Here is a 16,600-nt window from a genome sequence, read left to right on the forward strand (position 1 = left end):
TCCTTCTTTTTTCCCAGTGGTGTAGTCACTTCAAACGGTCACTAAAAGAATAGTTGTAAGCCGAGGACTATCTGTAGGGGACATGAGAGATGGGAAAGTGCCCAGCCGTCTTTTAAGGGCTGGTGCCCCCCAGGGTCCCCCAAGGAGGACGGGGCCCCAAGGAAAGAAGCCAAAGACCCTCCCCCACTTCACGTCATTTGCACACGGACAAAAGTCCGGAATTCCTCTGCCAGGCAGAACTTTCTGTGTAAGAGTGAGTGTGTGTGTGTGTGGTGGCTTTATATCAGTGTTTCTCAACCTTGGCAACTTGAAGATGTCCCGGACTTCAACTCCCAGAATCCCCCAGCCAGCGAATGCTGGCTGGGGAATTCTGGGAGTTGAAGTCCGGACATCTTCAAGTGGCCAAGGTTGAGAAACACTGCTTTATATTGTTTCTACTCCCGGGTCGCTCGCGTGCACCAGAGGTGGGTTGCGCTCGGTTGCGCTGACCCAGGGAGTGGGATTCAGGGCTGGGTTGCAGAACTGGCAGCAAGCCAGGCTGGCCACGCCCCCCAAACCGCTTCCCTGGCCACCGCTGGGCTGCCGCCATTTTGGTTTCTACTGGCTGCACATGTGCAGCCCCACCGTACATTGTTCTGCGCAGGCACGCCTGGCACGCGGGGGGGGGGGGTGTGAACCGGTAGTAAAACCACAACAACCCACCCCTAGTGTGCACATGCGCACTCGTGTGCATCATGCGCAGCGCTTCTACTCATGCGCCGAAGCGTCCAGGCGGCTGGGAAGAGCCTCTCGCCGCTGCCACTACCGGTTGGCCTGATCCGGGCCAAACCGGGAGCGACCCACCTCTGGTGTGTGTGTGTGTGTGTGTGTGTCTGCTGATCCTTTTCCTGCACAGGTCAGGTCTGCCTTTTGCCAACCGTGGTTAACGGACGTGGCCCTCCGGAGGGTCTCCAGTGCTGGGCGTGGCAAGAAAGAGCCACATCCCCCCTTGCAGCTGTGCTGGGCCTCTTCCCCCAGGGGGGAGGATGGGAGTTGTAGTTGTGGTCCAAACTTCTGGGCAGGAATTCTGCGCTAGCAACCCACGCAAATGTCCAAGGCATTCCAAGAAACCTGCGAGGTAGCAAAGTGACCAAGCGTGGATTGTCCAGTCACGGCCGCCGTCTTGGCCCCCTTGCTGGATGCCCTGGTCCTCACCCTCTCTCTGCCAGGTGGCTGGGGCCTTGCAGGTCATAGAAGCCCCCTTCAAGGGTCTCCAGGAAGGGCTTCTTCAGAAGAAGAAGACGAGACGATGGTGGTGCAGCTCGGGACGTCTCTCCAGCCAGGTCACCGGATTAGCGCTTGGGATGAACCGGAGGGAGAGCGGGCAGGTTCTAAGGCCTGGGCTTCATCTCCATAGCCCGGTTTCTACAAGGCAACCTTGGTGCGCCTTCCTTCCAGGCAGCTGTGGGGTGGGAAGGGGTGGGGGGTGGGGGGGGTCTCCTGCAATCTTCACAGGTCTCCTTGGTCTCTTGTCCGGCTGCGGGAGGCGGGCGGGCTCAGCTGAAGGGCTTCACCAGTTTCATGGCCGCATAGTTCTGCAGAGAGGAAGAGGAACCACAGAGAGGGGGGGGGGTGTCAAGGCCAAGAGGGACCCATCAGAATCCCAGTGGTGGGATCGCATTTGCACACAATATGAAAACAGACAAAATCCCGTTGGAAGGGGAGATGATAGAGAAAATATTGGACTCTGCAGAAATGAACAGGTTGGCGTTGAGAATAAAGGACAAAGAGGAATCAGTGTCTTTCAAGACTTGGGGGCATGGAGCTTTCTGATATTGAGAACTTGAGAACCAGTGGAACTCCTTGCCACCAGAAGTTGTGGGTGCTCCAACACCGGAGGTTTTGGAGAAGAGATTGGGCAGCCGCTAGTCGGAAATGGAACCCCGTCAAGGATTTTAACAGCCGGTAATGCCTAGAGCAGTGTTTCTCAACCTTGGAGACTTTAAATCCTGTGGACTTCAACTCCCAGAATCCCCCAGCCAGCGCAGGCTGGGGGATTCTGGGAGTTGAAGTCCACAGGATTTAAAGTCTCCAAGGTTGAGAAACACTGGCCTAGAGAAACCCTTGTCGACTGCTCTTCTCCCTCCGTCCTCCCTGGTGCCCAGCCTCCCTCAGATCCCAAATGGATTCTGCCTCAGGATCCTGGAAGATCGGAGATCCCCCTGCCAGCATTCTGCCCCTCGCAGGGCCTGCTCTGGGGCCGCCCTGTAGCTTCTCTGTGGCTGCCTGCCGGGTGTGGCTGATGGGGGGCAGCGGTGGCCGCTGAAGAGGGTAGAGGGTCTTCTGCTTGAGCAGGGGGGGCTGGACTAGAAGACCTCCAAGGTCCCTCTCGACTCTGTTAGTCTACATTCTGCTGTTAACACATCGGATTTACTGGCCCGTTGGAAGCAGCCGTGTGTTCCCAGCCGGGGGTCGGGAGGGTTGTGGAGAAGGAACAGCCAAATCCTCTCCCCCCTTCCTTTGCAGCAGGAGCCGGTTGCAGACATCCAAAGAAAGCCCCACTTCTTTCTCCTGGGGGAGCCGGCTCTATGGGCACGTTGACAGCGCTGGAAACACCGGCTTTGACACACACAGACACACACACACACACACACACATATACACACTCTTTCCAGGCAGGCAGGGGGTTCCCTTCCCAGCCCACTGGATTGAATTAGGAGAGGCTGACCTTGAAAAAAGAGAAAGAAAGAAAGAAAGAAAGAAAGAAAGAAAGAAAGAAAGAAAGAAAGAAAGGGGGTAAGGAAAGGAGGTCTTCTAGTCCAGCCCCCTGATCAAGCAGGAGACCCTCTACCACTCCAGACAAGCGGATGTCCAGCCTCTTCTTGAAAACCTCCAGGGATGGAGCACCCATAACTTCTGGTGGCAAGCTGTTCCGCTGGTTAATTGTCCTGACGGTTGGGAAGTTTCTCCTTTGTTCGAGGTTGCTTCTCTCCTTGATTAATTTCCACCCATTGCTTCTTCTTGTCCTGCCTTCAGGGGCTTTGGAGAATAAGCTGACCTCCCCCCACTTTGGGGCAGCCCTTCAAATCCTGGGACACCATCATTGTGAGGGGAATCCACACGCCGCCTTCTGGGGCATCCCTCTCCTTCAGAGCGGAGCTGGCCCCCCTTCGCCACAACAGCCCTCCCTCCCTGCCTCCCCCTCCCCCTGCCCCCTCCCCACTTGTGGGGCTGCCAAAGCCTAATGTGGAACAGAAGAGCGCAAAGACCCAGATCCAGGGTGAGACGTTCAAATCGGCAACCTCAGAATCTGGGGAGGGGAGGAAAGGCTCTTCCAAGGAGGAGGAGGAATTCCAGGAGACGCCTCGCTGGCTTTCCAGAAACGGGAGCCGGGCTGCCCAAAATTCTCATCCACGGTCGGGGTTTCCACTGCTCTCCTGCTCCATCCCAACCTCAACCCCCAGGACCCTCCCCCTCATTCTGAACAGCAGCCCACCCACCCCCCCATCCCCCCCCCCAAGCAGGGCAGCAAGGACGACCCTGGATGGGCGCCTCTGCTTCAAGAAATGGGGAGAGGGGACCAAGAGGTGATGGGTTTCTACCGGTTCGGAATGGTTATTTTGGGTCGCTGGAATTGGCAGCAACCCAGGCCTGCCACGCCCCTGAACTGGTCCTTCCATTTTTTTTGTTGAGTAGGGGGCTGGACTAGAAGACCTCCAAGGTCCCTCTCGACTCTGCCATTCTGTTATTCTACATTCTGCTGTTTTTTGCTTCTGCACATGCGCAGAGCCATTTTTATTGCATTTATGGTCAGATGTGCATGCACCCGTGCAAATTGCGCATTCACCGAACCGGCAGGAATGGTGGCAGCAACCCCTGTCCATAACGCTTGATAAGCGCCGCAAAGCTGTAGAAGGGGCACTCTGAAGGTCATCGACTCTCACCCAAGGAAAGGCCCCGAGCAGCAATCTCTTCCAATTGACATATATAATAGGTGATAGATAGATAGATAGATAGATAGATAGATAGATAGATAGACAGACAGACAGACAGACAGACAGACAGACAGACAGACAGACAGACAGACAGACATAAATGATAGATATAAATATAGATATAGATATATAGATATATAGATATATAGAGATAGATAGATCGATAGATGGATGGATGGATGGATGGATGGATGGATGGATGGAGAGAGAGAGAGAGAGAGAGAGAGAGAGAGAGAGATGATAGATATAAATATAGATATAGATATATAGATATATATATAGAGAGAGAGATAGATGGATGGATGGATGGATGGATGGATGGATGGATGGATGGATAGATAGATAGATAGATAGATAGATAGATAGATAGATAGATAGAGATAGATAGATGGATGATAGATAGATAGATAGATAGATAGATAGATAGATAGATAGATAGATAGATAGATAGATAGATATGAGATACAGATAGATAGAGATAGATATATAGATAGCAATAGCAATAGCAGTTAGACTTATATACCGCTTCATAGGGCTTTCAGCCCTCTCTAAGCGGTTTACAGAGTCAGCATATCGTCCCCAACAACAATCCGGGTCCTCATTTTACCCACCTCGGATGGAAGGCTGAGTCAACCCTGAGCCGGTGAGATTTGAACCGCCGAACTGCAGCTAACAGTCAGCTGAAGTAGCCTGCAGTGCTGCCTTTAACCACTATATATAGATATATATTTGGCTCTGCTGCCAAAGCCTCAGAAGAAGACAGGATGGAGCAGAAGTTGAAAGAAAGAGGCCGAGAAGGAGAGAAGAAGGGGGGAAGAAACGGAAGGAAGAGAGGAGAAGGGAGGAAGGCTCAATGATCTTATTACCGGGAAGGCGTAGATGAAGATGCCCAGGAAGAGCAACAGAATGAAGACCAGGAGGAAGATGAGGAAGACCCACTTGAACCTTCTCCACAGGATGTACTTTAAGGTCTTGTAGGGTGAGGTCAACCACAGGAAGGAAGTCTCCGGGCGCCTGCAACACAGAGGGTCTCAGGGGCTGGAGGAAGTCATCGGGGTTCGGGGGGGGGGGGGATTCAGCCAGTTCACACCGGTCCGGGTCAACTGGTAGTTCTGGTGAGCAGCGGGCCCAGCCCACCCTCCCCCGGCCTTTCCTCTCCTATATGTCCATGATTTTTGGCTCAGCTAATTTACGCAGTGGCTCGCAGCATGTCAGTGGTTTTACTCACTGTGGTTGACATGGAAGGTACCTTCTGAAAGTTTAAAATGGGGGGGGGGTTTCAATGCTGAGCGCACACCCAAGGCACACGCACGCACTCAACAAACCGGTTGTTAAACCGGTTGCATCCCACCGCTGCCTAACACAGGAGCTGCAGCCCCTCACCAAGGGGGCCAAGGTGGACCAGTTATGGGCAGGGTGCCAGGACTGGCGTTGATACTTAGCAGGGAGCCCTTCCTACCACCACGTCTCTGATCCCTCTAGAGAGGAAATGGGGGCAAGTCAGGAGCCCCATAGATTAGGGGTCTCCAACCTTGGTGACTTTAAGACGGGTGGAGTTCAACTCCCAATGGCCGGGGAATCCTGGGAGTTGAAGCCCACCGGTCTTAATGTGGCCAAGGTTGGACATCCCTGCGTTGGATCCTGCGATATCCTTGTCATGCGTTCTTTTCTTTTTCCATTCTCCCCTCTTCCCCAAGCGTGGATCTGTTGGAACCCACAGTTGCTTCACTGTAGATCCCCCCCCCCCTTCAAAGCCTTCTCCTGCTCCCCAGCGGCCTCCAAGAAGAGAACTTGAGCCCAACCACCCCTCCTGCCTCTCGTGGTGGCTCTCACTTTGGTTCTTCTAGCTTGGGGTTCATGTTGGGTTCATCCCGGCCCAGCCCAGCTGGCCGTTCTTCATGCTCTTGTTCATTGATGATCTCCAGGGTCATCTCTAGCTTGCCCTGCAAGAGAGAGAGAGAAGGTGAGGTCACCTTTGAAGACCTGGAGGTGGGAGGATTGGTCAGTTGTGGAGCAGAAGGTCTGGGAGGCCGCCTCATTTGCAGACAGAAGGTCCCGTTCTTGGCATTTCCAAGGAAAGAAAGTGGTCCTGGGCCTAAGCAGAAGACTTCCAGAACATGCAGAAGGACAGAGAGAAGGGAAGGGGCCTCGGAGGTCTTCTAGTCCAACCCACTGCTCGGGTAGGAAGACCCGTGCCGTACTTCCACTCCCAGGACAAGGAGGGTGAGAAGACTCACCGCAAGGGCCTTCGTGCCTTCCTGCTCCGTCACGCAAGGCCACCAGCCCTTGACCGTCTTCTGCTCAAAGAGCGAGTCCTCCCTCCCCCGCGTCTCCAGCAGGTCCAACTGGCATTTTTCGGCGGTCTTGCTTGGCTTCGGCATGCAGTTGAGGTCCAGATGGATGGAGCCTGGAAGGTGGGAAGAAAAGAGGAGTGAAAACTGGGAAGAAAAGGGGTGGAACAGCCAGAAGATGGGAATGACAGGAAGGAGCTGGGAACAAGAGGAAGGAAGGAAGGAAAGAAGGAAAGTAGGAAAGAAGGAAGGAAGGAGCTGGGAAAGAGGGGAAGGAGAGGAAGGAAGGAAGGAGGGAGGGAGAGAGAGAGAAAGAAAGAAAGAAAGAAAGAAAGAAAGAAAGAGGGAGGGAGGGAGGGAGAGAGAGAAGGAAGGAAAAAGAGGGAGGAGGGAGGGAGAGAAAGAGAGAAAGAAAGAAAGAGGGGAAGGGACAGAGGGGAGGGAGGGAGAGAAGGAAGGAAAGAAGGAAGGAAGGAGCTGGGAAAGAGGGGAAGGAGAGGAAGGAAGGAGGGAGAGAGAGAGGGAGAAAGAAAGAAAGAGAGGGAGGGAGAGAGAAAGAAGGAAGGAAGAAGAGGTAGGAGGGAGGGAGAGAAAGAGAGAAAGAAAGAGGGGGACAGAGGGAGGGGAGGGAGAGAAGGAAGGAAGGAAGGAAGGAAGGAAGGAAAGAAAGAAAGAAAGAAAGAAAGAAAGAAAGAAAGCCAAACTTTCCCTGCAACGCTACCTTTCCAGGTGTACCTGGGGGAGGCTAGGCCTCTCTGGAGAGCCACAGGGATGCCCAGAATTCAATCTCTGCCCTCCACCAAAGACTGCCGACTTGTGGCCTCTCAGGGCCGCTCAAAGGGACCCCAGGGAGGAACCCCACCAGGCCTGGCTCTTGACCCCTGGCGAGCCCGTTGTGTGTCGTGGGTCACCCTCAGGCGCCATTTGTTCCCCTCGTCCCTTTGCCCAGAGGTGGCCCAGTGGCTGTGGGTGAGGCTGGGCTCCACGGGGAAGGGAGGGATTCCAGTCCTGTCCCACAACCGCCTCAAGCTTTCCGCCTCTTCTATGATTTGAGGGCTGCACCTCCATTCCCGGCAGGGTCTCCCCTGCCAGCTCCCCAAAAGAACCTCAAAAAAGCCCCCACCCCCCGGGTGAAGCAGGAGAGGAGAGGGCGGAGGGCACGGAAGCCGCGAGGGGGAAACGGAGCCTTCGCCCCTCACCCAGGTAATCGTCGAAGGAGAATTTGTCGTTGTCCCAGATTTGAAGGACCAGCTGGGGGGCGACTCTGTTCTCCGTCTTGTCCAAGCTCCAGAAATGCTCCTGCATTTGAAGACAGAGGAGAAGCCGTTGCAAGGAAGGCAGCAGGGAGGGTCAAAGGCTTTGGGCGGCCTCTGCCGGGCGGAAAGGGCCCCAAATGGCTCAAATCCCACTCCTTCTAACCCTGATGATGTTCCCTAGTTGGGCCATGAAACGTCCACAGGAAAACCACCAAACTCAGAGAGCACCCAGGACCCCACAGTTGAACCCTGAGCTACAAATGTTGACTTCTATCCATGCCACCAGTATATAAATAGAGAGCCAACACTACCCCCTTCTAGCACTGATGACGTCCCCTAGTTGGGCCATGAAACGTCTGCAAGAAAACAGCCAAGCTCAGAGACCCCACAGTTCAACCCTGAGCTACATACATTCATACATAAATACATACATAAATACATACATACATAAATACATACATACATACAAACATAAATACATAGATGCATGCATGCATACATACATAAATACATAAATAAATATATACATACATAAATACATACATTCATTCATTCATAAATACATACATACATAAATATATACATACATACATACATATATACATACATACATAAATACATACATACATAAATATATATATACATATACACATACATAAATACATACATACATAAATAAATATATACATACATACATACATTCATAAATACATACATAGATATATACATACATAAATACATACATAAATAAATATATACATACATACATTCATAAATACATACATACATATATATACATACATACATACATAAATACATACATACATAAATACATACATACATACATTCATACTTACATACATACATACATACATTCATACTTACATACATACATACATACATTCATACATACATACATACATTCATACATAAATACATACATACATATATACATACATTCATACATAAATACATACATACATACATACATACATACATTCATACATACATTCATTCATACATACATTCATACATACATACATTCATACATACATACATACATACATTCATACATACATACATTCATACATACATTCATACATTCATTCATACATAATACATACATACATACATTCATACATACATACATTCATACATACATACATACATTCATACATACATACATATATGCATACATACATACATACATAAATACATAAATACATAAATAAATAAATAAATAAATACATACATACATTCATACATACATACATTCATACATACATACATACATTCATACATACATACATTCATACATACATACATTCATAAATACATACATACATTCATACATACATACATTCATACATACATACATTCATACATTCATACATACATACATACATACATACATTCATACATACATACATACATTCATACATAAATACATACATACATATATACATACATACATTCATACATACATTCATACATACATACATACATAAATACATACATACATTCATACATTCATACATACATACATTCATACATACATACATTCATACATACATACATTCATAAATACATACATTCATAAATACATACATACATTCATACATACATACATTCATAGATACATACATACATGCATGCATTCATACATACATACATTCATACATTCATACATACATACATACCTTCATACATACATACATACATTCATACATAAATACATACATACATATATACATACATACATTCATACATACATTCATACATTCATACATACATACATAAATGCATACATACATACATAAATACATACATACATTCATACATACATACATTCATAGATACATACATTCATACATACATACATTCATAAATACATACATTCATAAATACATACATACATTCATACATACATACATTCATAGATACATACATTCATACATACATACATTCATAAATACATACATTCATACATTCATACATACATACATTCATACATACATACATACATTCATACATACATACATTCATACATACATACATTCATAAATACATACATACATTCATACATACATACATTCATACATACATACATTCATACATTCATACATACATACATACATACATTCATACATTCATACATACATACATTCATAAATACATACATACATATACATACATACATTCATACATTCATACATACATTCATACATACATACATACATACATAAATACATACATACATTCATACATTCATACATACATTCATACATAAATACATACATACATATATACATACATACATTCATACATACATTCATACATACATACATACATACATAAATACATACATACATTCATACATACATACATACATTCATACATAAATACATACATACATATATACATACATACATTCATACATACATTCATACATACATACATACATACATAAATACATACATACATTCATACATTCATACATACATACATACATACATACATACATAAATACATACATACATATATACATACATACATTCATACATACATTCATACATACATACATACATACATAAATACATACATACATTCATACATTCATACATACATTCATACATAAATACATACATACATATATACATACATACATTCATACATACATTCATACATACATACATACATACATAAATACATACATACATTCATACATACATACATACATACATACATTCATACATACATACATACATTCATACATAAATACATACATACATATATACATGCATACATTCATACATACATTCATACATACATACATACATACATACATAAATACATACATACATTCATACATTCATACATTCATACATTCATACATTCATACATACATACATACATTCATACATAAATACATACATACATACATGCATAAATACATAAATACATAAATAAATAAATACATACATACATACATACATACATACATATACACATACATTCATACATACATACATACATACACATACACATACATTCATACATACATACATACATACATTCATACATACATACATACATTCATTCATACATACATACATACATTCATACATACATACATACATTCATTCATACATACATACATACATTCATACATACATACATACATTCATACATAAATACATACATACATACATGCATAAATACATAAATAAATAAATAAATACATACATACATACATACATAAATGCATACATACATACATAAATACATACATACATACATACATACATACATACATACATACATACCGGTACACACACCCTTGAATGTATCTCGTCATAAAATGAGGGGAGCCCAAATCAAATTGGAAGCGGATGAGTGCTGGGGAAGTGATCCCGCCCTCCAACCATCCAGACTCCCCCAGAGCCCTCAGCCTTGGACACGGGGGGGGCTTTGGAGCCCCCCTGGAGCCCCCCTCCCTCAAGGGTCCCCTCGGCCTTTCCAGGCGCTCACCTTCTTCGCCACGGAGCAGACCTGCTCAGCAGGGAGATAATCAAAGGGGAAGACAAACCTCCAGTTGAAGTTGCCTTCGCCCCCCAGTGACCTGTAGTGCACATCTGTCTTCTGCTTGTTCTCCTCGTAGCCGACCAGCCACCTGCAAGGCCAGAGAAGAAGACCAGGCCCATCAGCCACGGAACCGGGAGGGCGGGAGCCGCCCGTCAGAGAGTGGGGGCCCCAAGAGCTTCCCACTCCTCATCTAAGAAGCTCCTTCCCTCCTTGGAGGAGAACTTCAGAACTTCTTGGACGAGAAACGTTGGCAAGGAAAGAAAAAAACTCAAGGAAGTCCAGCTGCTTTTTTGGGAAACCCTGTTGAGATAACTCTGATGTGGATGGAGGACCGAGGGGGTCTCCATGGACGAGAAGAGGGGAAGGGACCCTCGTCACCAAGAGGCTCTGGGCCACCTACCCTTTCACGTAGATGTCGCTCATTTTCTGGCCGGTGATGCTGAGATCATCCAGGATGACGTCTTGGGCATTCCAGATGATGCAACGCAAGTAGAACCTGGGAGATGGAGTTCAAGAGGGAAGAAGAGCAGAAAACCCACGTCTAGAAATGTACGGGGGTCCTTCACGACAACCCACAACGGAGCAACCAATTCCGAGGTTCTTTGGATTATTATTTATTATTATTATTTATTAGTTTTGTATGCCGCCCACTCTCGGATGACTCAGGGAGGCTTATAATAAAAATTGTAAGCTTCGTAGCTAAAGATCAGGGCAGTCCATGACATTTCCTCTCCAACTCCCAGAATTCCCTCGCTGGCCAGAATTCTGGGAGTTTAAGCCCACCCGTCTTCAGGGGGCCGAGGCTGAGGAACTCAGTGGACTATGGGGAAAGCTACTGGGGTGATCCGGAACGGAGATAACACAACAGCTGACAGTCCAAATTTCCCCAAAGGCTCCCACGTTTCTTGCCAGTCCCCGAGGAAAGGGATGTCAACCCCCCCCCCACAACACACACACCACACACCTCAAGCAACCCCTGGCTGCCTACGCTGGGGCTGCACAGCAATAAATCCTGCTTGGCAAATCAAGCATTTCGGGAAGCCAAAGATCCAGGCAATTAGTCCAGAATGCCAGAAGGAATGCAAGGACTCCTGGGAAGTTCAGTGGGCATTGTGGCACTCAGCCCTGTTCCTGACAAATGCCCCCCTCCCTCCGCACAGCGGCTCCTTTAGCCTCATTCCCCAGGTGTGCCTTGTGAAGAGGGGCGGGGCACTTTCCTCCCGAGGAGCCTGTTCAGCCCGCACTGTCCTCTCCACTCTCCCTGCTCTTGGATCAGGAGGGGGAGGTCCTTGCTCCTCGCCTGAGCTCGGTCTCCCCTGTTCCTCCCTGCCTGTAAGCCATCCCAATCCTGAAAGGCCCCGCCCCCGCCCTTCCCCTTTGCCTCCAAAGCCCCTCCCTCTCCAGTCCCAGCTCATCTCCCCCCCCCCCGCAGATTCAGGCTCCAAGGGGGGGCATGGCAGCTGCCTGCGTGAAGAAGACTGAGAGGGGAGGGCGGTTACCTCTTCGCTCTTCGCAGGCTCACGTTGAACGGTGGTCCCGGTGGCCCAAGGGATTTTGGAAACAGGTCCACCCAAAGCTGAACTTTGCCCTGTAATGAAAGCGGAAGCCATGAATTAGGGGGGTCCCTTTGCAATGTCCCTGGCCGAGGATGTGGGTTCGAATGCAGCTCCCTGACTCTGTAGGCATTTAGCCCCAGGGCCTGTGGCTTGTGGCAGGAGTGGGATCCTTGTAGAAGGCAACCCGTCTCTCCGTCCTCTTCCTGTCTATTGCGGTGGTTTGCTAAGGATTGGTCCCTCTGACTCCATCTCTCTCACATACCTGGGGTTTAGTTGGGCCCTGGCCGAGGGAGGAGGGGGACTTGGACCGACCTGGCACCTACAGGCAACGTTAATTAGCTAGAGCAGTGGTTCCCAAACTTGGCAACTTTAAGACTTGTGGACTTCAACTCCCAGAATTCTCCAGCCAGCTCTGCTCTGCTGGCTGGAGAACTCTGGGAGTTGAAGTCCACAAGTCTTAAAGTTGCCAAGTTTGGGAACCACTGGGCTAGAGGGCACCATCTCAAGGAGGGGGGGGTATTCTGAAGCCTGGACACTGACAGAGCCAGAAGAATAATTTGGGGTTCCAACTTGAGCTCAGGTCATGCGAAAATAAATCAGGCTGAAATCCAGATAAGCTTTGAGCAAAGGAGATTTACCAATTCCCCCCCAAAAAGAAAGAGGTTTGCCTCTGGGGGCAGCTAGTGGGGAAGGGGGGTACGGAGAGGCTGTTTTGGGTGGAGGTTTATCCTGGGGGTGGGTGGGGGGTACGTGCAGACCCCAAAGCAGGAGTTGATTAAATCAAGCGACGTGAATGGGGTCTCTTCCTTTCAACTGCATTATAATCATGTTTACCTTGAGCTAATGGGGTTCGGTGCATTTGCCTCTGCGGGCGTTTACAATTTGAAAGAGGGGTTTCATTAATCCTTATGTTTGCCGTAAGCTTGAAAAGATTTTTTTTTGCGGGGGGGGGGGAGGCTGCTAATCAGTTGTTTTGTTGGAGACATGGGGTTTCCTGTATAATAAGCCTAAGACATTTATATGCATTCATAAATTCTCCCCACGATAGGAATCTCCCCCATCAACCCCCATGGGCTGACACGCGGCATCCTTTACACCAGGAAGGAAATTGCCCTAGGATGCGTGAATCGCCCGGATCATCTTGAGTGGAAGCCAACATGGTGGCCAACCTCTGATGGCGGATGTGGGAAGAGGAGGAGGAGGAGGAGGAGGAGGAGGAGGAAGACTGTGAGGTCCTCTCTGAGCTGCCAACTGTACCTGTTCGATGTCCGGCTGGAGGGGGCTGTGCAGCTGCCGGGTCTCCACGTGTTCAGGGACCAGGCGTTGCTTCTGCAGGACGTGCAGGGCGAGCCGTTCTTCCGGGGGGCCCAGGTGGGGGTTGGGGGGCTCGCTGTCCTCTGAATCGAAGAGAAAAGGCAGAGATTTCACCTGCTGCTCAACTGCTGGGGCTCCTGTCTGTCATGCAGGGATGGACGGAGAGGGAGGACCCCCAGCGGAGGCCCTGCTCTTCTTCTGCCCACTCTTCCCTTCGGTGAGCGACAGAAGAAACTATTTGGGGGCTCAGGTTGAACCTTGGTCGGGTCCTTGGGGTCCTTGTTGGGTTTCCTGCAGATGTTTCATCACCCAACTAAGGAACATTATCAGTGCTAGAATAATGTTTTTTTTTGGAGGTGGGGAGGGAAACTGTGGGGTCCTTGGTGGTTTCCTTGCACACTTTTCATGACCCAACTAGATAATATCATCAGTGCTAGAAGGGAGCGGGGTTTGTAGAAAGGAGGAGGGCGAGGAAGACGATGATTGTAGATTCCTTGGTGCTCTCTGAGTGTGGCTCCTTTCTTCCAGACGTTTCATTACCAAACCAGGTAACTTCATCAGTGCTAGAAGGGTGTGAGAGGCTCGAACCGAACAGTGAACAACGGCCTCATCAATCAACCACCAAGACAAAAGTAACACTCCCACCAACCCCCGCAGGGCACGTCAGTGAGTAGCAAACCAACAGCTAACTACCCCCCACCCCACGCCTTCTAGTCTGGATGATGTTCCCTAGTTGGGTCACGAAACGTCTGCAAGAAAATGAGAGGGTTCAGAGAGGAGACCAAGGCTTCCTCGGTTGAACCGGACTCCTCGCTCTCGGCCTTCTACAGCCCTTCCTCGACCAGAGCAAGTGGGAGAACCTCTGGGAAGCCCACCCTCCCCCCGTCCCCCAACAGAGGACTGACGCGATCCAACCCAGCCATAAACCTCCCAAAGGATTGCAAAAGCCCGCAAGCATGGAGAGGAAGATGGGATCCAGGAAGACAAGGGCTCCTCTGCCTCCACCCCCCATGGGGGAGCTTCAGGCTCAGCCCCCCGGGACGAGGGTCTCTCTCTGCTGGACGGAAGCTACACCTACAGGCCCCAGCTGCCGACATCACCACACCCAGAGAGGACTGGTTTGCTTTGGGGAGATCCAAAAGGGGTGCCAGGAAGATGAAAGCATCTGTCACTCTTGATGTATAGAATAATAGAGTTGGAAGGGACCTTAAAGGTCATCTAGGCCAACCCCCTGCCCAAGCAGGAGACCCTGCGCCATTTCTGACAGAAGGCAGTCCAGTCTCTTCTTGGAAGCCTCCAGGGGTGAAGCTCCCACAACTTCCGAAGGCAACTTCTCTTCCATTGGTTGATGGTTCTCACTGTCAGGAAATTCCTCCTTATTTCCAGGTTGAATCTCTCCTTGGTCGGTTTCCATCCATTCTTCTTTCTCTGGCCTTCGGGTGCCTTGGAGAATAGCTTGGCCCCCTCCACTCCTCTCTGGGGCAGCCCCTCAAATATTGGAAGATGCTCTCCTGTCTCCCCTGATCCTTCTCTTCTCTAGACTAGCTGTATGCAGCTCTTGCAACCATTGATTGTATGTTTTATCCTCTAATCCCCTCATCCTCCTGGCTGCTCTTCTCTGCACTCTTTCCAGAGTCTCAACATCTTTTTTTGCATTGTGGAGACCAAAACTAGACCTGGCATTCAAGGATGATCACTTAAAAACTGCCAATTAGCACCAATAAAGAAGACTATTGGAAGCTCGGGGTTGAAATGAGGGGCCCTTGGTGCTCCCTGAGCTGGGTGGTTTCCTTGTAGATGTTTCTTGACCCAGCTAGGTAACATCATCAGTGCTATTAAGGAATGGAGTTTGCTTCCCATTCCTTACTAGCATTGATGATGTTACCTAGCTGGGTCATGAGACGCCTGCAAGGAAACCACCCAGCTCAGAGAGCATCAAAGATTGATGATGATGATCCTCCTCCTCCTCCTCCTCCTCCTCCTCCCTGCAAACCCTCCTCCCTTCTAGCACTGATGATGCTACCTAGCTGGGTCATGAAACGCCTGCAAGGAAACCAGCCAGCTCAGGGAGGCCCAGGGACCCTCGCTGGCCCCTCAGTGGCTGGTTTTGCAGGGGCCAGATTGGGGGGGGGGGGGCTATCCAAGGTGAGATTGGAGGGGGGTCGGGAGGGAGCCGAGAGGTTTTTACCCAGGTCCGAGAGGCGGAACGTCTGGTCTCCAAAGAGGATCTGGTCCGTTCTGCAGAGGGGGGGTTTCCCGTGGAGCTGCCAGGAGAGGCGATGGAGGAGCTGGGAGGGGCGCTGCTGATCCCTCCACCGGTTGGGCCCGGAGCTGGAAGGGGAGAAGCGGGACAATCAAGCAGGGGAGCCTCCAAGCGGCCTTCCTCCAAGGCTCCCCAAGGGCTGGACGGGCAGTCCTCCACTTACGACCATGCACGCCTGAGCCCCCAAGGCCTGCTGCTAAGCGAGACCCTTGCTAAGTTTCAGCCCTGCCCCACTTTACCACCCTTTTTTCCCCCAAAATTGCAGCGGTTCAGTTAGCAACACGGTCCTTAAGTGAATCTGGGTCCCCCGTGGCCTTTGCTGGCCAGAAGCTCCCCAAGGGGGATCACGTGACCTGGGGAC

At 48.9% G+C, this 16,600-nt stretch overlaps 1 protein-coding gene across 1 annotated transcript in view; it reads right to left on the reverse strand.

The window, feature by feature from the left end:
• Positions 1-379: 379 nt before the first annotated feature.
• The window catches only part of DYSF (dysferlin), a 63,910-nt gene continuing 47,689 nt past the window's right edge, over positions 380-16,600 (reverse strand). The window contains exons 19-28 of the mRNA XM_032224297.1: positions 16,165-16,307; positions 13,920-14,059; positions 12,606-12,694; positions 11,507-11,602; positions 11,053-11,194; positions 7,465-7,564; positions 6,212-6,381; positions 5,808-5,917; positions 4,841-4,988; positions 380-1,574 (exon numbers count right to left, since the gene is read on the reverse strand). Of these exons, the coding sequence (XP_032080188.1) occupies positions 1,536-1,574; positions 4,841-4,988; positions 5,808-5,917; positions 6,212-6,381; positions 7,465-7,564; positions 11,053-11,194; positions 11,507-11,602; positions 12,606-12,694; positions 13,920-14,059; positions 16,165-16,307 (1,177 nt within the window). The 3' untranslated portion in view covers positions 380-1,535. The remainder of the gene's footprint in view (positions 1,575-4,840; positions 4,989-5,807; positions 5,918-6,211; positions 6,382-7,464; positions 7,565-11,052; positions 11,195-11,506; positions 11,603-12,605; positions 12,695-13,919; positions 14,060-16,164; positions 16,308-16,600) is intronic.

Source organism: Thamnophis elegans, chromosome 9 (assembly GCF_009769535.1).
Source record: "Thamnophis elegans isolate rThaEle1 chromosome 9, rThaEle1.pri, whole genome shotgun sequence".
NCBI lineage: Eukaryota > Metazoa > Chordata > Lepidosauria > Squamata > Colubridae > Thamnophis > Thamnophis elegans.